This window comes from Pseudopipra pipra, chromosome 7 (genome assembly GCF_036250125.1).
Source record: "Pseudopipra pipra isolate bDixPip1 chromosome 7, bDixPip1.hap1, whole genome shotgun sequence".
In the NCBI taxonomy this organism is placed as follows: domain Eukaryota; kingdom Metazoa; phylum Chordata; class Aves; order Passeriformes; family Pipridae; genus Pseudopipra; species Pseudopipra pipra.
The window spans coordinates 20,969,228-20,992,091 of record NC_087555.1 but is presented as its reverse complement, the minus strand read 5'-3'; the positions used below and the strand labels follow the sequence as shown (position 1 = coordinate 20,992,091).

The following is a 22,864-nucleotide window of genomic DNA, read 5'->3' as shown; positions in this document are numbered from 1 at the left end:
TCCTCCTTTGTCTTTCAAAGAGGATATAAATGTAATTTATAATTTTGCAGAATCAATGCTCAAAGGGAAAATAGCAAGCACTCTTATTTTATACTATTTTGTAGTTTTGGGGGGGGGGGTCTGAATAAAGAATGACTTCTTTATTTCTAAACATAAAGTGTATTAGGACATAGCAAAATAAAGATATCTGGCAGAACTTGAGTTTTCTGCAATTATTTGTATATTAATGTATACTTCAATGTAAAAAAAAAAGTTATGGAGTTTAAACCTCAAACCCATTTTGAAATATTTGTAAGCATTTATTAGTCTTACTTTATTTTAGAGCTGTGCAATCAGGGGCTAACTGCGATCCACACCTCCCCGGTGGCTGGGCAGGGTGTGCGGATCCAGCGGGCTCGTCCTGTGCCAGTAGGTGGAGCCCGCACAGAACCCGCGGCCGCCTTGTTTCCTCCCCCTCCGCTCTTCTCCCCCCTCCCCCCTTTTCATTTCCCCCACGACCAATTTTCTGATCGATGCTGGGATTCAAGGAGTGAATCTCAGAACAGGAAGCAGGCGAAGAGACTACAGAATACTGCAGAGGTTCCTTTGTTGCCTCTATGGGGAGGTTCTTTCTTTATTTCTTTCCTTTTTCATTTCAGTGAAATTAAGAGTTTACAAGCTTCTTTGCCCAGGAACCTGTACCTGCAGTAGGAGCCTCTCATCTATCTACAAGTGTATGGATATTTCTTATGCTATGATTTTTAATTCTCTTTTAATCAGGTAAGACACTATTTTATTTAATTGGAATGCTTTAGACAACAAATTCCAGTTGTTTTATACCAAGATTGTTCTCTTGTGGTGCCACACCTAGTTTTCAATTAATATTAATAGACCAAGAGGAAAGGAAATCATAGCCATCTTTGCCACTGCATGGATTTTTCACAGCATTTAATTAGGTCTTAGCACAATAATAAAAATGTTGTTGCTCTTTGGAGGTTTCTGATCCGATTTTTTTTAAGCTTGCATGTTTATAAGGATTACTTTTGAGTTTCTGTTTTTCATCCTAATTGTGGTAATTTGTTGCTGTTATTTTGAGGTGGTCATCCACAAGTGTTTTCTTTTTCTACTGGAGGCTATACTGTGCTGTATTCAGAATACAAATTGGAATGTGTTTTAAAGCACACAAATACATCCCTGGGATTGCACAGCTTTGATGCAGAAATGTGCTGTTGCTTCTTTATGCTATCTTCAGACTGAGGCTTTCTTTACTTCCTAAATTCATCATTTTATTTCTGTGAGGCATGGGAGGTTTACAGGATTCTCCCCTCTCTCATCTCCCAAAACAGCCTCTCCCTGATGGAAGACAGAATGGAGGACTTACTTGTCTGTCACTAAACATGGTTTTGCACTGCTGCACATACCATATGAAACACATATGTTTTGTGAATTGTTTTACATATACAAGAACGAAATTTTTATTAAAAAAATACATTCCATATTGCATGAGAGGGAAAAATTATTCCTTTCGTTATTTTTTTAGAAGCATGATACACATTGGGAGAGACAGCAGAATGACTCAGGAGGTGGGAAGCTCATGCAGCACCCCCTGACTCTTCTTTCAAACCTTTGGGTCTTTTTTCTTACCTTCTTTGAATTACATTACATATGTTTAGTTGGGAAAAACAACATAGAAATGCACAGACTTACACAGTCACAGATCAGAGAAGGGGCTCAGTAGCCAATTTGTGAAAAAATAATGTGCAATCAGTTTAAATGCATTTTGCTTTTCATTATAAGGTGGTAAGTAGCACTTAATCAAAAATTTCACACACCTGTATAAAGGTGAACTTTTTTCTTTTAGTGGTGATTAGTGAAGCAACAGAAAATTGCCTGTTGGGATTTGAATGCTGGATGCTGCATTGGGTTTAGATGACTCCATAGATACATGTGAAATGTTAAGAAGGTTCATGCTCGTTCTCACCATCTGTGCAGGTTGCCTGCTTGGCTGTATTTTTGTGATTGATGTTTACAGTATGTATATCTGTGTATGGCTCAGCCGCTGTAGTATCTGAAAATCTCTTCACTAGTGGTAAAGGATCCTCAATTCTTGAACAGATCTGGAGAAATGATGAATAATCATGTCCAAATGATCCGCAATTTCCTCCAGTGACAAATGCATTAAATAAATTATGCTCTCATATGTCTATAGGCCCCACTTCAACAACAAACAGGCATGTCAATGGGATGACTCACATTCTTAATATTAGGCAAGTGGACAAGTACCTGGCTCTGTTATCTTGATTTTTAGACTGCACCAATTTTAAGGGAAAGAATAACTTTTGTAATCACAGAAATTTTACAGTGTTCATAAAATGCACCTAGTAGGCCAAATGAGCATGTAGCTTCAAAGACAAGCTATAGATTAACTTTTATGTTAAAAAAAAGAAAAATCCATAGAGTTATTACAGGTTTTGAGTATGTTCATTGTGAGCATTAGGTCTTGGGAAATAAGAGGCATATAAATGGCCATATTATATCAAAGCATGATCCAGTTACCTTTCAGTAGGAATGAAGTAGGATATTTCTGGAGAAGTTCAAGCAAAACTTGACCCTAAGAGAAAGTTGGCCCTCTCTACCTTTTGTAAAACTTAATTTTAGGGGGTATTTAAGCCTTCTTTCTATTTTTGTTCATCTGAAATACTCTAACAGAAGTATACTCATATAAGCATCAGATCTCCACAGGAGATCCCAGCATACCTCCTCTGCAGCCAGAGCAAGAGCCCAGCATCAGTTACGCTGCCAGGGCTGCTTGCTGTTGATTTCTTTGTCACAGACCTGGATGAATGGTTTCATTGGGTCACTGCCTGCAACCCCGCTCTATCCCCGAGTAGCCCTAAAACTGTCCCACTGAAGGGATGGAGAGAACACTGACATCTCATATAGTCTACCTGCTCGAATCCTACTTGGTAGCAAGAAATGCAACCATGGTCCCCTCTTATGCATACAGCTCTTGGCTGGAGCAGGAAAATCTCAAACAAGATTTTACTGTGTTGCTTCCAATGTTTCAAAGCCATGCACATGCTCACACCTGCTTCTCCAGAGCACAGTGTGGATCCTTTGCAGCCGCAGACCCTGGTCCTGTATTCCCCCTGAGTAGGAGCGGCCTCTTGCCCATCAGAGCCCTCCTGTTCCTCTCACCCTCAGTCCCAGCTTGCCAAGCAGGCGTCAGGGATCCCAGGGCCTCCTTTCTAGAGGCTTCCTGAAGTCACTGGAATAAATCCGCTCCTTGTGCCTACTGTCGTCTCACTGACACCTACCAGCCTCAGAAATGCTGGGTTAAAAGGCATTCTGCCAATAGTGGCCTGAATCTCCTGTTCTTCTGTAATTGTCTTTGAAAGGCAAATGTACCTGATTTTCAAGAGGTGTTAATGATGGGAGGCAAAACACTGATTAACCACATTCATGTTATTCAGTTTGAATTCCAGGTTTGCAACTTTACCTCTCTTATTTCTGCTCCTGAACCTACTATTGTTCCTTTTTCCAACCCTTACCTCCAGCTGAAGTTAGGCTGCTTCCTCTTTCTGCCTCTGACTGGTTTGGGACCAGCTGAAGGGCTTTGCTTCCACTCCTGGTTTCCATGTTTGATGCCTCAGCAGCTATCAGTGCTGCTGAAGGGGCTGCTATTGCCAGGCAGAAACATAGTCAACATGTGGCAGCTCTGTAAGAATTTATTACAAGATGCTAAGAAGCTTTTTCTGAGCATATTTAGAAATTACTTTAGAGAAGAGCTGAATGGCCAGATTTCAATAAATTTAAACAGGAGCAACAAAATTCAAACTCTTATATCGCCCGAGCAGCCTACTTGACACAATTCAGAGTAAACAGATTGTAGCAAAAGTTCTCAAAAAAATGGCTGGAAATACATTTTAATCCTGCAAATTACCATCATGCTCATTAAATAATTACAAAAATAGTTTTTAATCTTCCTATTAAAAAAACAAAGAACATAGGTTCATCGTTCTTGCCTATTGGTTTATAAACTTGTATATTACTGAAATAATGGTTTCAAACTTTTTCCAATAAGCAGACTACAAATGTCCTTTTTCTATTAAAAGGTGATGACTTTGTTGTGATAAGCATTCAAACTGTATCACGAGGATACATGAATCCGCATTGTCAAGTTAAGCTTTTCTTTCTAACTTCATTGAAAGAAGTATCTCACCATTTATAGTGTCATTAAAGAAATAAATCCAATCTCAACAATTAATGTTTGGCAAAGCTGAAGGCATAATGAAGAGATTAACATGATGGAAACTATTAAGCAAACAAAACTCTGTCAGCTCTGTTCATACTATATGGGAAAAAAATGTTGGGGTTTTTTTTAAGAAATTGTGAATAAGTTATTTTTTAGGTCTCTAGCTGAAGTTCAGTGATTGCTTCTGTATGAAGTTTTCATAAGTTTTGTGTAATTGCAATCCCATTTGCTGCTCGATTCTTAGCTTGGCTTCCCTTAAGTGTGAGCAGAATCTGATTTTGGCCAGAAGAATTGTTCTTGAACTGCTAATGGTTCTCACTCATCTTTTTGGACATCCTCACAGGTACTTCCCATTATGCATTAAAAACACAAACTTCCCCTACCAAGAAACAGGATCATGTTCAATAATATAATGATTGCTCTATGCAGGATGTATTTATCTTACCTGCACAAGCTGGTAACATACAGCGTGAGCAGGCATGCATTTTAAGATGATGGACGTCCAGGTTTTCAACATAGAGCAAGTGGTCTTCTCATCCTCTAAAGTGGCCTTGTCATATCACAGAAGATGCCTGATTTTTATGGCATATGGTGCTGCTTGTCTGGTCTTAAACGGAGTTGTAGCGTATGGCTTTGAGTAATTTGGAAAATGTGAAATGGCCCACTCTAGCCAAAAAAATTGGGTACCATTCAACCGGGCAGTAAAAAGCACGACAGCAGTAGGTCTAGCCAGCTCTCAGCTCAGCACTTTGGTTTCAAAGGCAGTGTTTGTGCTGTATGGAACTATACAAACCCACCTGATTATTTTGGCCTGCGAACTTAGCATTCTGTAGCTTTCTGGTTGCTGGTACTGAGTTAACTTAATTAAAGCTACAATATTTCCAGATCTAGTGCTGTCATTCCTCTGACAGCAGGGTGAATTTTGCCTTAGATGAATTACTATCAGCAGACTTTTACAGTGGGGCAGAAACAGTCTTCCTGTCTGAATGGGTGTTATTTATACCTTTTTTTTTTTTTTTTGCTATACCAACCTCACCATGTCTCACCATTTTCAACATAACTGCAAAATCCTCCACAGACTTTGACCCTAATGTAGTTTTGTTTGATGATAAATGTAAATGACTCACTCTGAAATTAGGATTCTGACTCAAGTTCTCTAAAGCAATACACTGTGTTCTAGACTCACTCATTTGTCTCAGTAGGATCCCAGATATATTAGGAGCTAGATTCCATAGATGTATATAAAATGGAGTCAGATGCATCCTGAAAAATTTGACAGTCTGTGATCTTGATAGAAATAGTGGCTGGAGTTTAATGCATCATAAATTGCATGTAGCAAGGTTAGAAACAAATGTCCTTTGCCTAGACACTGGGATTGGGATGTGCTGTTTAAAAATGAGTTCCATAAACAGGTGCAAAGAGAAGGTTGAAGGAGCACCTGAGCATCTAAACAGACTATGTGCTTATAAAGAAGTGTATGGCAAATTTCTATACAAACACTATTATGAAACAAAAGCTCTGCCCAGGGTAGTTGAAATTTGACAGCCTATCTCTATGTATACTCATTGTATTTTGTTTACTGGTAAATATTTGTACCAAGTAAAAACCAGTGGAAAATCCTACCTCTTGGGCCACAAGGCAAGCTTTCTAAGATCAGTTTTCCCTACTGGAAGTCTCTGGCAAGGTTATTTTAACTGGGACTGTGGCACGCAAGGTCGTATCACAAGAGTATAACAGGTGTATTTGTAGAGTGTGTGAGCTCTGTGTGTTTCTCTTTGCTGAGAGTCAATAATGCAACCATGGAAACTAAAAGATAAGTACTGACACCAGGCAGAATGAAAAAATCTTCCATCTGTAGTTGTGTTAACCTGAAAGCAGACATGGGGCAAACACTGCACGATTGTTTGCAGATTGAGACTTCAGTGATGGCTGCACAAACACCTCGTGCAAATGCACTCGCACAGGTTGGATTTTGCAGTGCAGAGGCTGGTTTCCATTTTGTAGAATGGGAAGCACTGCAAAAGTGCTGACAGGAGACGGCTTCCAAGGTGCCACCTTAATACTACTGAAAATAGTAGTATTCTAATTCTAATTCTCCTAGTGAAGCAGTGAGAATACGCTTTGAAAATAGGGTGCAGGTTGAGCTAACCTTTTATTTCCATCTGGCTTCTGGAAAATACCAATAGACAAAAGGGAAAGTGCACAATTTTACTGTCAGAAGCAATGGGGAGATGCAAATGTTAAAAATTATTAGGGAAATCAATTTGATTAGAAAGCAATAGATTGTAAATGTTACTAGGCCACACTTGTGAGAGTCACTTTTCAACAGAATAATATTTTACATCTTGCAAACAGTTTACTTTAGTAGTTATGTTGGCTAAACATATGCAACAGTCAGAACATTTTCAACACTTATTGTTTCAAATTATTTTTTTACAGTACTTTCAGTTAGAGTTAACATTTAAAGCGCCTCACAGCCTTCACATTTGCGACTGTAAAAAGATATCTGTGCTTTTGCCAGCTGAAGTTTTTATGAATTACATGATCTTTGATCTGAAGCAAAGCTTCGGCCCTCTAAGCCAAGCCAAAGGCAGGCTAGTCTCACAGAGAGAAATCTGGGACTTTACTCCGCTAGTATCCTTCGGGGGTGGGGGAAAACTGAACATAAGCCTCAGGGTGTGATGATGATGATGATGACCTTTAATGTTGCACGGAACACTTGGGTGCTATTACTCATGCTGATATCTTGCTCTGTGGAGTGGTAGAGGCTGGGAACCCAGAAGCATTCTCCATTGCTGGGAAAGGGATTATATAGCTTTTCTCAGTATTGACCTCACTTCCAAATCCGTTTAAGGATTCATACATTCTCAAAATAATCTGTCCTTAGTGAGAAAGATGATGGATATGATGCAGAAATTGAGTGAGCTGGTATAAATATTGTGAGGATGGGTGAGTGACTCTGGAATTGCAGTAAGGAAAGGAAATATCCCCTGGGAATCTAGAGAAGAGAGACAGATGGGGGGAAGGCAGTTAAATGTAAGAGGGGGGAAGTGAAATTTTAGGAGGGTATACAAATTCAGTTTATATGAGAAAAAAGTGGAATACATTACAAAGGAAATCTTGACACGTGTATCCATGTTCCTTTATGGAAATAAGCAGTGTGGCATGCCTGGCTCCAGTGGGAAAATCTCCTTGCATTGGTACAGCTCCAGGTTGCAGGTGATGCTGTGAGCAAGGAATGAACCCTTTGGGGAGCTCCTGCATTCCATCTAATCAGAACCTGTTTTGCTGGCTCAAACGTAGTGGGAAAGGAAGAACTCTCCTGAGGAGGTTTTCAACATCTGCGCCCTTGTTTTATTCACATATACCAACAGATGCAAATGGAATATATTCTAAGAAAATTAACAGTTAGGAAATTATTCTAAACTGGAGAAAATTATCAAACTCCACAGAAGAAATCTCAGTTCCAAGTCACCCAGTTATAATGAGCTGCAGTTCTATTTTAGCCTACAATTTTGTAGATTATCCTCAGCAATCCTTCTTTTCCCCATAGTAATAAAATACTATAATGAACAAGCCTCTACTCCTTTTCTTTTTTTTTTTTTTTAAAGTTACCTTGAAACAATCTGTATTTTTAAAGAAAGTGACTAAACTTTACAGCTCTTGTTTGTTTTATCCCTCTTATGAAAAAAAAATCAGGAGCTACAAAAATTAGTTTTGGGCAGATATATGATGTAACTATTCAGTTTTCCATTTCTGGCACATTTCTGTACTTAAAAGGAGAAGTGGTACAGAAGTGTTCTTAACATCACTACCCAGGAAAATGATGTCTAAGTATAAACCAAGCACCCATGTTATTGCAATAATAGTTTGCCATTAGGTAACTTACTAAGGGCTTCTCATGAATTTGGCATGTTCCAGCTGAGGCTCATTTTAAGTAAGGAGACTGATATAATCCATACTGTGCAGAATGTCAGAATAAACACACTCATAAACACCTCCTCTCATCCTACATTTATGAGTCTGTGTTGCTCCTTCCGGCCTTTCAAGTTTCTTGATGGAATACTGATACTACCTTTCTGTGTCTGCCATATGCATTTTGTCCCTTAGGACAGCCTGATTCATAGAGATGTTTTTAGAGTGTTCAGTTCTCAGTTTATGTCTTGATGCGACAGTTGGGTTATCAGGACACTGTAAAAGGAAAACAGAAATTGGGCCTGGTAAACTGTTTCAGGGGGTTTTAATGGCATTTCTATTTAATTGTGGGCCAATTAACTACTCTGTTTCCTTTCAGATTAAAAAAAAATCTTCTAAATTTAATAGAGACCTGTTTAATGCTTTCTAATGTTATATGTCTGACTGAGCTTTTCATTACCCAGAGAAACAAACATGCTGGTCAGGTCACCAGGGAGCAGTGGTGATGTTTGCTGTCTTCCTTTGCACAGGAGGGATGAAGCTGCAGCTCTAAAGTTTTCCAGTGGTTCCTGTATGATGATCTGGGAAATGCTATATCACTGCTTGGCTGTTCTGCACAAGTCACTAACCATATTACTCATCATGGGATCTAATTTCATGCTGTTTGGTTTAATTTTTCCTTTTCAGTTGCCAAATTTTGAATATACATCCAGCCTTGTGTGTCTTACACTGGTGACATCTTCATTTAAAAGATGTAGTTACTCAGCTGTAAAAATGCCTGTAGTGTGAAGTTTTGGACAGTTGGCAGAACTGTAATACATAATAACTATTAAAATTACAGTAATTAATCTATATTGTTAAGTACTACAACAGGTATATTCAATTCTCACCCTGTCTCTGTTATTGGGTATCTGTCCACAAACCACATATATTTTCATATGTCATTCTGGTTCCAAAACCACACATGGTTCTTCTTCTCAAAATGCAAAGTAGGAATAATAGTAATGGGTGCAAAATAAGTGGCTGATATTTAATAAAGAAGTGTGGAAGTAAAAGGATCCACTAAATATTTCACATTTTAAAAATCACATTAAAAGTACCTTAGTAAGTGACAGAGTCAACCACTCAGTTGTGGAACACTAAATTAAGGCTGTCTTTACCTTCTGGAAATCACACACATGATTTGTAGCCACCTGTGAAAGCAGCAGTTTGAGTGAATTGCCTGCCATCAGGCAGTACTGAGTAGGATTCATCTCATCTCTCTCCCTTTCTAGTCAGTCGAGAGAGACAGGCACTTCTAGAGCAAAACTTGCCTCATCTTAAGGTAGATATCTGAAATAGGTCAGAAGAACTGCCTTTTAAAGGACTTATTTTTCTTTAGTGAATATGAAAGGAGTTCAGATTGGCTTAGATGTGGATGCCTAAAGATGCAGGCACCTGATGCCAGAGAAGGGGAATCCTCCTTCATGACACAGGCAGAGGTGACACCCAGTTCCCCAAGACAGCATACAGATCTTGCACAGAGGACAGTGCTTTTTGCCCACATAGTTATCATCCTTTTTTCTCTTTTCTGCTAGTCAGTTCTGCCAATCCCTCTGCACCACCAACGAATCAAGGAAGTCTCCTTCAAAATTAATCTCACTACTTGTAAGAGCTCGTTCATATTGTATACTGCAGAAAACAGTGAATATTGCATTACTGTATCTACTGACAAATGGACCAAAAGTAAAGCAGATCTCAATTTGAGTATATGCTGTCATTTGAGTCCTTCTGCCTGCAGTAATAGGTGTTATTTATTGGACTGTTTGTACACAATTTTAGGGAGACCATATTGATACCCATATGAATGATCAGGAGTTATTTAATGTACATTCACACATACTTCAGAGCTCCAAACTTGTCATCTTTATAGTTCTTTATAAACTCATTTTCTCATCTTCATATTTAGCCTTCCAATTAATTCCAGTCCAGTTATCTCAGCTTTTTATTCCTTCCAGCCCATTCATCCCAAGCTGTTTTGCTTTGTCCTATCTCAGCTTGCCCCATTATAGTGGCTCCCCCGCTTCCCTTTTCCTTGACTTTTTCCCAGCCTGGTCTCCTTTGAGGTCAAACTGATCAACTTACATGAATTTCTTGATCATAATAATCTACAAGTCTTTGAGCTTTTCATGTCTCTCCAGCTAGCCTCCAGGACTATTGCAGCTAATTTTGAGACAGTCTCTTTATCCAGGCAGACAGTTCTTACACGTATCATTTCCCTGGAGGTTTTTTATGCTGTCTGTCTTCAATCTCAGATATTTCTTCCTAAATGCCCCCTTTTCCTTTTGTATTTCCTTCTAGATTTTGGTGGAGTTTTTCTTGCTTGTTTTTGTTTTATTTGGTCTGGTTTTTTTAAGAAACAGCATATAGGATGATTTGGAACACAAAGATGAAAGCATTCCCACTCCTGAGTCAGCAGAGTCCACAAAGACAGACTTCAGCTGCAGGAAAATCCCCTCAGATGGACAATGAAATGTTAACAGGAAAAGGCACTATCTCTGTAATTCACACTTTTAAACCTCTGGGGTCTTCTTTCAAATATATGCAAACTAATTTTTCAAAATTTTTCAACTCTGTGCAAGTATTATAGATACCATTCCAGAAGAAAAAGTCCAAAATTCAGAATCCTGTTTTGCAAAAAAATTGCTGCAGGGGTTCATATTCCTGCTTTGCAAATCAGAAGCTATAAAATTTTAAGGAGAAATATATATATGTAGCTTTTTCTTGGAAATGGTTCCATCATTTGACTTGAAGCTTCCCTCCAAAAATCAGTCTGAGGGAAAAATGGAAAATTTTAGCCCCAGCACTTCAAGTTTGGCATAACCAAGCAAGGGGGGAACAAAAAAAAATGAAAAAAGGACAGGTTGAGCATCTCAGTAATAAAGAGTACCATCAGCCTCATCTGCAGTTATCATGAAACATGACAACCTGTAACTAGTAGTTGGCTTGGACCCATCTGCACTTTGTCCCTAAGGATATAGTAACAACTGCTACCCCATAAACCATCATAAGACTAAAAGAATATTTAAAGTAAATATGGGACCTCATCTGTGACTTAATTTCCAGAATCACTGAAACCACTTTGCTTCTTGCTTATTTAAAGTGGCACTTTCCTGAAACAATGCCAGGTCTCCCAGTGCAGTGGCAAAGGGAATCTGGTGGAGACGAGTAGTGCTTTGTAGTTGTGCTTTTTTTGTGCGTTTCTATCTGCTTTGGAGACCTTCCTATGTTTCCAGGTGCAACTGCATAGTAGGGGCATGAGTAGTGCATATGAGGAAACATTTTGTGGCATCCTGCCCTTGAAGGCTGATAGATATCCAGGGAGTTAATGCTTCTTTCAAGCTGCATTAACCCCTGCAAGATCCCCTTGGCAGCTGGTGCAGCGCAGCTGCAGGGAGCCTGTCAGCTTCAGTACAGTTCCCAGGGGGGAAATTCTCATCTGTTATCCATGGAGATATTTGTTTCCCCCATGTGGGATGGCCCTCACGCTTTCCGTGTCTATTGTGTTTCGGGTTTGGAAGAAAGTTTCTCAAGAAGCAGTTGTGTTGTTACTACTAAGCAGTCTTTGCAATTGCAGGCCCATTTAGAGAGTGCTCCGTTTAGATCCAGATTCTCTTTGTTTATTTTGCGAAGTTACAAACTGATACGTACCTTCTTCGTGCCTTCTCGCATGTACTAAACTGAAACCAGGGCACGTAGTGGATGTTTTTTCTTAATAATGTACCAACAGCTTGAAGTGAGTGGAGACGATGTAAGAACTGTCCCAGCGCCCCACTCCCCATGTCCGTTTCTATGGTTTTACAGTCATCGTTTCCTATTTAAAAAAACTCTCAACACTCCCCTCAGCCTGGAGAAGGGGAATTGGCTGGCTGCAGGCAGTGAGCAGCATGGCTGACTATCTGTATCCAATACAGGCGGCTCACACATTTAGCAGGAGGAGGGATGGTGATCCCCCGGTTCCTTGCCGCCCTGGTGGTAAAGCCTGAATTTTGCTCCGTCGCTACTCAGCTCAGCTCGTGGGACAGCGGGAAAGGACCTCGCCCGGCAGGGCTCCAGCCCCGGACTGGTCTAGAGCCTCGACTGTTCCTCGCAGGCGAGTCCTGAAGGGCGGGTTCTCCCCGTCCCCGCGCAATGCGGCCGAACCCCCGCTTCTCCACAGCAACCCCCTCCACGTCCGCCTCTCCGCGACCTGCCGCTATCTGCCCTTCACTAAACGCCTGCTCCTTCCCTCCCCTCCTGCTTCTCCCGTGTGATGAGGTCCGGCTGAAGCTACCCCCGCTTTCCTGCTGGAAAGGCCCCGTGCCGAGGGGGTTTCTCGGGGAGTCTCCGCAGCCCGCGGGCGGCGCTCCCCCCGCGCCGCGCGGTGCCGCAGCCGCCGGGCCGGTTGCCTGGCAACCTCCCCTCGGCGCCGCGCCATTGCGGAGCCCGGCGGCTCCCCGTCCGCCTCCCCAGCCCGCTTTTCACTCGGGATTGTCGCTTCCAGCGACATCGGGCTGCCCACCTTCCCTGGTTTTGGCAGCTGGGGGTGCCGAGACCCGGGGCGGTGGTTCGGTGCCGCACCTGCGGCGCCCGCCGGCGGGGCGGGCTGGGCGGTGGCGCCCGGCGGGCTCCGCCCTGGCTTCCCCCTCCTGCCTTTCACCCACCGCCTTCGCCTTCCCCGCTGCTTTCCGCAGCGCTCTCCGCAGCGCCCGCGGTATGGGCATGTTGGCGCTGCCAGGTTCCAGGGAGCGTGTGGAAGTGTTTTGGGTGGCAGTGGAAGCTGGTGGCAGCGGTTCACTGAGGCGGAGGGCTCGGTCCTTGGCCCTTTGTCCCTGGCTTGAGAGGAGCTTGGCCCGGCTTCGCTGCCGGGACCTGACGTGGGCTTACGTAAGCTGTGAGTGAAAAGGGACAGTCTTGTTCATAAGTTGTGTTTGCAACAGAAGACAGAGGCTTTAAAAATGGAATCACACTGTATTTCCCACAATCACTTGTCAGTAGGTTCAGAATCATGATTTATGATTGTTCATCCAAAACTGCTAGGCAGATGTTAGGGGGATATTAGAATCTTCTATCTACCTGGTGTCTTGTATTCAAAAGGATATAAATTACTTATGAATTTTCTGTAGCCATTCTATAGTTAAGATTAATGGAGATTTCATTCTAAACATCTTTACATAATGCCCGTACTGGGAATGTTAAACTCTGAGTTCTGGTTTGTCAGGAAAGAAATCACAGCATGTTTTATTAACAGCATAAGTAGTCAGCACATTCTCCTGTTCAGGCATCTGGAAATATCTAGCTCATCCCATACATATGGCATTTCTGTTATCATTACATCTTTGAATTGTATATTCACTCTCCCCACACAAACACACTAAAAATGGATATATTTCTAGCCTGACACACAAGACTGTACTTGTGGGGATATGTTTCTCACAATGGATATCAGGGCAAAGATTGATTTAAGAAAAGCCCACAGCAACTAGATAGCTGAAAGGCCTTAATCACTTAGCCAGCTTCATTAGGGATTTGGTGAATAGTCTTGCATTGTTTTCCCACATTTGCTGTTTGCTTTGGAGACAGTATTTCTCTTTTTGTGAAGGGAAACTTGAACTATTGTTTTGAATCTTTCTTGAGTGGGAATCAGCCTTTGTTTTTTCCTCTGGTTGAGGAGAACTGGAGGACCTCATTGGAGTCTGGCAGAAAGTTTATTTCACTGTATTAAAAAAAAAGGTTAAGAATGGTATTTTCAAGTGAAAAAACCCAAATTTTCTAATGCTAGAAGGAGAGATTTAAGGGCCTCTTATCTGGAAAGACAAGTAGCTTTTTTGTTCAGGCACTGACATTTGGTTGAAAATCAGCAATTGTTCAAAGGCCATTTCTGATAAAAGAGTAAAATGCAGTAACTTTAACAAATGCAAGTCATTGCCCATTATTGGTTAACTGTAAGTAAAGATAACAATCTACTGATTTTTACCAATGTGTTTTTCATATTTCTTTGGAGTACATCTTGATATAGCCCTATGGGTAGTTTTCTGAAATAAGTTTTAAAGAGAGTAAGAAAATTGATTTGAAGGACCCCCAAACTTTCCCAATAGGGATCTTTGTATACCTGTTTTCACATTAGAAGATCCTTGCTGCACATTTCACAGAAAATGCTGTCCTGATGTCCATGTTGAAAGGTAAAGAGTAATCCTGATCACCTTCTGGTCTTGGAAGAGCAGTCCTGAGACTGCTGTAACTGAATGCAAATGCAATTTTGATCTTTAGATTTGCTAGTGTTTGGGCATTTTAATAACCCTTTTTGCTTTGTTATCCTACTTACGCTGGGTTCTACGCCAGGTACAGGCTCTGTGCCAATATTTGTTGACTACAACTGTTAGAGCCCTGTTGTGCTCCATTATTCAGGAACTGGAGATCCATTTATTCGTGCTCTGGCACCTTAAGCCCTCTTGAGTTTGCACGTAGGAGAAGCATTAAAATTTGGACGACATCAAAGGTAGTCAGCTAGTCCTTTGCATTCTAAAAGTGCCTCTTAACTTCTTTTCTGAAGTGCAGTAGATCAGTTATTTGATCTGTCTGAAATCTGGCCAGTTATTTACAGTTTTCAGCCAGACCAGTGAGCTGATCTGGCTAAAATGCAGAGGTGCAGAAATGCTCAGACCAGCACAGGGAAATGAACAGGGTCAGAGCGGGTGGAAAATGCGTCTGTCCTTTCTGACAGCACTATCTCATATTGGCTTAAGATTTTCAGTAACTGAATTTTCAAAGGTGATTTGCTAGTTATACATCCATTTAAAATGTTGGAAAATGTGTAGGAAGCTGTATTTTTATATAGCTCTTCTAAGAACTATTTGGAAAAATTTGTTGTGCAGGAACACCTACTGTTCAAAGTGCACAATTCAGCACGTCGATATTGTATGAAGGGACCTCTGTCACAGCTCTGGCTACTGAACAGACAGTGCAGCGTTGTATGAAACACACAAACCTCAAGCACAGGAAAACTGATGTTTATTTGCTGTCTAATTTCAGCCATGGAGTAGTGAGCCCATAAATCTTAGCAGAGATACTACACCAGCTGTAAACCTTCTACCTTCAGACAGTGCCATCACATGTTATACAATCTTTCATGCTGTGCCATAGAGTGCTGACAGATCCAGAAGGGTTACAGAGATAATACTCTGTGAGACAGAACAGAGTATTTCCAGGATTTATTTTACCCATGTATAAGAATAACAGTAATGGGAGCTGCAAGTAAGAGAATGGACTAATATAGCTTTTCTAAACTCGATTGTTTTAATTTCTTTTTGTCAGGCTAGGTAAAAAGGAAAGTATGGAAGGAGAGGCTAAAGAAAAACTGGGGGCAGATCTCTCCTATTCCACACTAGTATTTCCTTAGATACTCTTGTCCCTTTCTCTCTAAAGAAGTGTTTAGAATTTCTTGCATGTGATGTCATTTTTTTCTACACTGCACCCCCACTGAGTTTTCAAGAACTTTCTCATTGCAAAGTGACTGAAATCAACCCCCCTTTCTTTTCTGCTTCTCTGGTATATAAACAATAAGCTCTTGCTCCCTTGAGGCCTGGGGAGAAAAATAATAGATGAAGCAGCATAAAACAATGAGAAACCTATGCTTATTAAAACCCTAACACAGTGACGGCCTGTTAAAAGTTTCTTGATTCTCATCCTGATCAGTTTTGCTACAAAACTCACTCTGATCTTGTTTTTTCCAAGGTCTAACCTTTCTTAAAGCACTTAAATGATTGTTGTGTGTCTACTCTGTTCATTCCGTTTTTTCAGTGGTAAAAGGTTTTCCTAACAAACCTCTCTTGCTGCCGTTTAACCCCACAACCAGTTTGAATATATGCTAGATAAAAAGAAAACTAATTCCTCCTTTTCCTCGGAGGAGCTTTCTGGCCGTATAAAGACTGTCACTGTGTCTTCAGTCAATCTTTCCAACGTAAAATTAAGGCAGAAAGAGCTCAAATCCTATATTTCCTTGGATTTTTTCTCATAACTTATATTTTATTGCTGTGGTCTGAATTCTTTCCATACTTTCTGAAATGTAATACGAAGTTGGACATACTGCTCCAAGTAGAAGAGTAGAAGATCAGTTCAAAAGTTTATAAATCCAAGTAATTGCTTTTTTTTTTCTTGCAAGACTGACAATTTTCACTCATCCTTGGTCTGTGATGTCGTAAGTACTCTAGATTGTTTCCTGCAGAGCTATCATTGGATTCTTTCCTCATCCTATAATTTTTCTGTTACTTATTCTTACCTAAATAAAAAAGGTGGAGCTTTTATCTCTCAAGTGAATTGAATCACTTTTTGAGCCCATTGTGTTATTTGCCAGTACATTTTTATTCTAATACTATCCTCCTGTTTACCTGTAGCCCTCCCAGTTTCATGTCATCTCAAAGCTAACAAACAGGTTTTTCAGTCATCTAGATCACCATGAATAATTTAGTAGTATAGTGTTTTAAGTAGCATGGGAGGAAGAGGTGACAGGAATTCAGTGTGTTTGATTAAATGGATACTATTTACAAGAAGAAAAAGCTCTGCTTTTCTACCCCTTTTGCTTTTCAATTAAAAAAATACAATTTCATTTTAGAGCATAAACTTCAGACTACTTTTAAGATTAAAGTCTTTAGGGTAGTACTAACATATCTTGCAAACTACCACAAGTATCACAGTAACCTACACTTTGGCTGAAGTTCCTTGTCATTGTTACAATTTTGGGACAGATTTTATTTAAAGTTTAATTTATTATTTCAGCAAAGAAAATGGACAAACGCCAATGTATTTTGTTCCTATCACAAAGTTGGAAGGCATTGTCAAAAGCTGAGCAAGCTATTATACAGAAAGGACTAGATGAGCTTGATGACTGGTGTTACTGGAACGAGATGAAATTCAGAACTATAAATGAAAAGTCATGCACTTTGGGGCAATCTCGTATAGTACAGGAACACACAGCTGGAGAGTAAAGAACCATAGAATGATGGCAAATTGCCACTTGTGCATTTTAATGCTATACTTTACCATTGAACAAAGACAGTTAATTTTTACAGATTTCTGAGGAGAAACTATCAATGTGTTTTTCTTCTGATTTTATTAGTGAGGATTGTTTGTAGATGAAGAGCTGCTCGGCAACTAGGAAAAGACTCACAAGTTTCTCTTTGCTCTGTCCCATCAAAAATCCTTCACCCTCATGTAGAGTTTCTTTACATATGACACTGAACACTTCTTCATCTCTACCCTTTCTATGGGCCATGTGATTCACCAAGTCATTAAAGGATAAAGTCCACTTCAAGCTTTCAGATGTGCCGTCGTAGAGGGAGGATGGATACCACTAGTGATACAATTGTTCATAAAATGTACCCATAGCTGTAGATGGGAAGCTAGACAGTAGCCAGAAGTTACCTATTACCAGAATTATTACACTTATTTCATATTTATTTTTTAGGTAATTTTTGACAATGTTTGAACAATAGTTTTTAAATATAGGCTATGTTGGATTGGGTTTTGATTGATATTTGCTATTCAATTTAATAATTTTCCCTTTCTATTTCTATTCATTTTGTCTGTTACATTTACTATAGCTATGGTATCTAATTATTTTAATATACTTTTAGAATGCTTACTAGCTTCTTTAGATGTATTACTGTGGTCTCATTTGTAGAAGTAGATATATTTCTCTTATGCAAAGATCATATTGCATTTCCTGTCTAGTCTGTCTCTTTAAAATATTTGTTCACTTCTTTTTACAGCCTAGTAAGACTAGACCCTTAGAGCATCTAAGGCAATGGGATACAATGTGTCACTGGCTATTTCCTTTTTGTCTTCACTTTTCCCTGCCTAACACTGTGCATTTAGATTGTATAGCACTGGTGGAAATCAAATTGAGATCCTGGGTAATTTCAGTCCCATACGATACGAAACAAATAATCAGATGCTGTAACTTAATATGCCACTAATGGAAGAATGAAGCTCCTTTTCCATATTGTGTGAATGAGCCCAGCTTTTCAGGTATTTGATTTACTGTAACTTTCATATATAAGCAGCCGCATAAACACATACGTGCATATCCACACGAATAAATAATCAAAATGCTTTTGTAGTTAGAAGCTCCTTTACTTCTCCTGTGAATCTGTGCTGTCTCAATCCTCTTATTTTGAGACTTCAGAGCAGCTCCAAGTAAACCATAGTTCTAATTAGATCCAGCCAGAAGTTTTCATCCAAACTTCTTTTTGACAAAAACATTGGTTAAGTGGAATTGTTTGTAAACTTTTTGTTGATTTCATTGAATCATCTGTGAAATTAGAAAATCCTCTCAAATAAAACACTTTTCTAGAAAGGCTTTAAACATTATTTTAAAATGTTGTGTAATACTTACATAAGTCAAAACTAAATCAATGCTTTTGATGTGTTTGAATTTCATTGCTCATTCAGCATATATTTTCTTAATTGCTGAAAATTTAAAAAACCTTATTTTGATTAAGTCAAACTGATCATTCTATCACCATGATTACCAAAGAAACAAATTATCAATATTTTCCTTCTCTTCATTGTTTCTTTTTCAAAGCCACAGTGCCATTTCTTCAGCTACTATATTCTTTCCTTCTCCAACCTCTCTCACTTTAGAATGACCTTTTGCTTTTTATTACTTTCCACAGCTTTTTCTTGTCCTCTTCACAGCTGAAGGAGAGGTGATGGTAGGGAGTAAATGACTGACAGAACATCTGAATGTATAGATACAGCAAGACCTGTGTGCTTGAAAAGTTTGGAAGAGATTTGTGTACGTGTGAGAGAAGGAGGGAAGGGCAGAAGGTCGATGGTGAGGTAGGAGAGAGGTAAAAAGTTTTATTAGTGCAATGGGAGAAAAAGGACAAAAATCAGTAAGCAAAGAAAATAGAGAGAAGGCAGAAGAGTGGAAAGAGGTAGGATGGCATTTCAGTGGAGTGGTGCCCAAAAGCGGTGTCTTACTGATTTGCCACATGAAAGGGGCTTACAGTGCTCCTGATCACCTGCTGTAGCAGGGAGCAAGAAGAGATGATTTCTGTACAGGAACTTACCACTGCTGTGAACACTCAAAACTGCCCTCCTTCTCTCTCATTTCTGGCTTTCCAGATTTGGAAAGAATACACATTGAATATATTGTATGCATTTATTTTAGAAAATTTACACAAGCTATAGTTTAAAATAATCTAGACTGAGAATAATACGGTTTCAGCAACTGCTTTGGTTGTACACTGCCATTGTAACCTCCATTTTTTAACTTCTCTTACTTTGCTATCTCTCCTACTTTCTTTCTCTTTCACCTTCACAGTTTTAGCTGCTATGGTCTCCTCAGCAGTAGCTGCTATGCATTCAAAAGAATTTTTGAGAATCCCGAGACTTGGCTGGTTATATAAATTTGTGTATTTTAGTCCCAGAATCTCAGTTTAAGCAAATGTTTGAGCATGCAAAAATTCTTTACCATTTCTGACAAGAATTTATGGGTGTATATCAGTACCATCTACTGGCAATAAGAGTTACAGCGCTTAGTAGGCTCACACAGGAAATGCCAGATTTGACTTCAATAACCAAGATCCTTCAGCAGGAAGTTAGGTGTGGTCTGCACAAGGAGAATTAAAAAAAAAAAAAAAAAAAAAAAAAGAGAGAGAGAAGGGGGAAAAAAAAAAGAAAAAGACATGATGGAATTTTAGCTGCAGTCTTCCTTGGTGCCATTCCAAACCCACATAAGTGCAAGATTCTTCACTGGTAATGAATTTTTAATTGTTTTCTGCAGTATTAAAACAGAATTATGCTTTTTCGTTTTTTTTTTTCTTTTTCCTTCTGTAATTAAAAATATAATGAACAGGATTCTGCTGCAGGACCACTTTCATTTTCCTAATTAACCTTTCTGCTGCTACTAGTCAGTGCAGCTTCCAGCAGCAGTTTGCTACAGACCCTCTGTGACAGAATGCACCCGGTGCATTTTCCTGCAGTGGGAGAGCATGCTCAAGGGAGACCTGCAGGAGTTGGGATGTGTGTGGATGTTTGTGTAGGTGTAAATGGCTATGTGCATATGGTTGGAAAGGAGGAGAAAGCATCATGTTGCAGCTTATTTAGCAGCCTTCAGAAATATGAGTTTGTTGCGGCTGTGTTGGAGTCTGTGTGTTAAGCAAGGCAGTAAAATAGGATCCTGCTGATTGTATTCAAACTGTTGTATCATTTTAATTTGATAACTCTTTCTGGGTATATTGTCTTACTCAAAATTTGTTGCTTTATTGCATTTGCCATATTTTTAGTGTGCTTACTCAGAAGGACTCTTGAGAAAAATTCTTGTAGACTACAGCAGAGATCCCGTTTGTGATTTCAGATCAAAGTATTTGCATTGGGAATATTTTCCACTTGTTCTTTTTAGCTGAACTGTCTGGAGACATTAAGGAGAGATCATCCTGCTCTTGCTAGTGAAATTTATGAAAAATATATACAATTGATATTATATATCAGACATAAAAGATCTAAGAGTAGTATGTAATGATTAAAGAGCATTTTTATTCCATTCAGCAATTCTTCCAGTGCACAGTGTGTTGCCAGGCAGGGGATCTGTATACAGGTGCTTATGCTTGAATATTGTTTCCTGAGCTGGCAGCTCTGCAAAGGCAGCATATTTGTTTCCAAAGAGAAGGAGAATCTCGTATTGCTTTCAGCTGATCCCTCTGGCTATACATGGCAATAGTGAATTCTAGGAGTCATTTCTGGTCCATATAGCTAGAGGGAGGATTGGTCCAAGATGCAGCTTCCAGGAAAATAAGGAGGTGAGTTGTCTGGAGTCTTGCTCCTCGACACCAAATCAAACACTTCAGAACTGTTGATTCCTCACACTGAATGTAGTGGAAAATATCTCCTACTTTAATCACTGGAATGGATAACATTACCCTTAATAAAGGCAAAAATATGTTATTGTATTGTATGTGACTATTTTATCAGTCTATAGAACTGACTATCATTGCAAGCACTAAGTTAATTCAAATGAATTTTAAACTAAATGTTTTAAGAATTGATACCTTCAAGACAACTCTAAGAGGCAAGCTGCAAAGGAAAATGGTTTGTCTTGAAATAAAAACAAATTTAAAAATTCATTTCACAGCAGCCTCCTCATGGATGATGACTATTGAATTTAACAAGATGTCCCACAGAAAATTCTGTGGAAGTATATTCCTTTACATTGTTTGTAGCTGTCTGTGTTACTCTAAATTTTTTCTGTATTTTTTATATTTTTAGCACTTTTTTTATGAGAGAGGCTAAACAGTAACTAAGAGGTGCAGGATGAAAAGATGGCACAATCAGTGCTGGTACCACCAGGACCCGACAGCTTCCGCTATTTCACAAGAGAATCACTTGCAGCTATTGAGCAGCGTATCAATGAAGAAAAAGCTCAAAAATCCAAACAGGAACGCAAAGATGAGGATGATGAAGATGGCCCAAAGCCAAATAGTGACTTGGAGGCAGGAAAGACACTGCCATTTATTTACGGTGACATACCTCCAGGAATGGTGTCCGAGCCCTTGGAAGACCTGGACCCGTATTATATCAATAAAAAAGTGAGTGTGTTGTATATTTCTATCAGACTGTTAGAAGATTAAGTAACAAAAAACCCTTCGCATAGTATTTCTAGTTTTTTTGATCCAGTCCTTCAGTCCTTCCGTCTAATACATTCCCCCAACAGCTGATCTGATTGGCAGAAATCTCCATTGTAAGAACAGAAATTAGTAATGCAAGTTTGCGGGACCTGGTCTGTCAGTAGAGGTACATTTAGATTTTTTTTAATATACCTGGCATTTTACAAAAACTGTAACTTTCAGGGGTTTACACACAGGCAAATTGAAGAAGTAGCACAGAAGTTATCTTTAGAATTATTATGAATTGCTGTATTACAGATGTGAAAGGAGCAGATCTTCAATATGAAACCCATCTCAAAGGTAGCCAGGCACCTTGTTACTAGGTTTGTTCACTGTCATGTGGAAAGTCTTGAGTTGCATTCTCTTGGTGCTGGGAAGGATAGGGGAGTATGTAAAGGTAATTTCTTAGGATGTGATGAAGATCATCCTCTTCCATACTATACTCTATAGAGGCATCATATATCCAGCTTAGTCTGGTTGAAAAAGTTTTGACATCCGGCTCTATATTTTTTTATGATTGTTTTCAAAGAAGAGGTGTTTAAAAGAGGGACATAAATAAAGAGGAGGTAGGAATTGCTCTTGGAGTGTTGACAGAATGTTACATAATTTTAAAAATATTTCTCTGGAGATGTTAGTTTAAAAAAAAAAACAAAACATGTTTTCTTTTTGTTTAAATTAACAACAACCGTTGTGGCCAGAACAAAAGTACTGAACTTCAGAATTGTGTCCAGATGGCCTTGGTTTTCCTCCAGAATTTCAGTCCCTTAGATTTTGGCATCATATGTATTGCACCATCATTATTATACCAGTAAAGAAGAAATTAACGATTCTCTTTCCTGTTTTCATAATTTTTTTCTTGTGCTTGCTTTTCTTTTTCTGTGGAAACTAGCTAGCAAATAAAACCAAGTGAATTTAAAAACAAACAAACAAAAAACATGAAAGTGAAGAAGCTACTTTAAAGAAAAATGAAGAAAAACCCCAAGAATTGTCATGAGTCAAACTTGAACTAAGTGAAAAAATACAAATGAAG

General features: G+C 39.3%; 1 protein-coding gene across 1 annotated transcript in view; it reads left to right on the top strand.

The window, feature by feature from the left end:
• The first annotated feature begins 650 nt into the window (after positions 1-650).
• SCN2A (sodium voltage-gated channel alpha subunit 2) overlaps positions 651-22,864 on the top strand; it is a 75,931-nt gene continuing 53,717 nt past the window's right edge. Inside the window, exons 1-2 of the mRNA XM_064661014.1 lie at positions 651-759; positions 21,437-21,756. Coding sequence (XP_064517084.1) covers positions 21,490-21,756 — 267 coding nt within the window. The 5' untranslated portion in view covers positions 651-759; positions 21,437-21,489. The remainder of the gene's footprint in view (positions 760-21,436; positions 21,757-22,864) is intronic.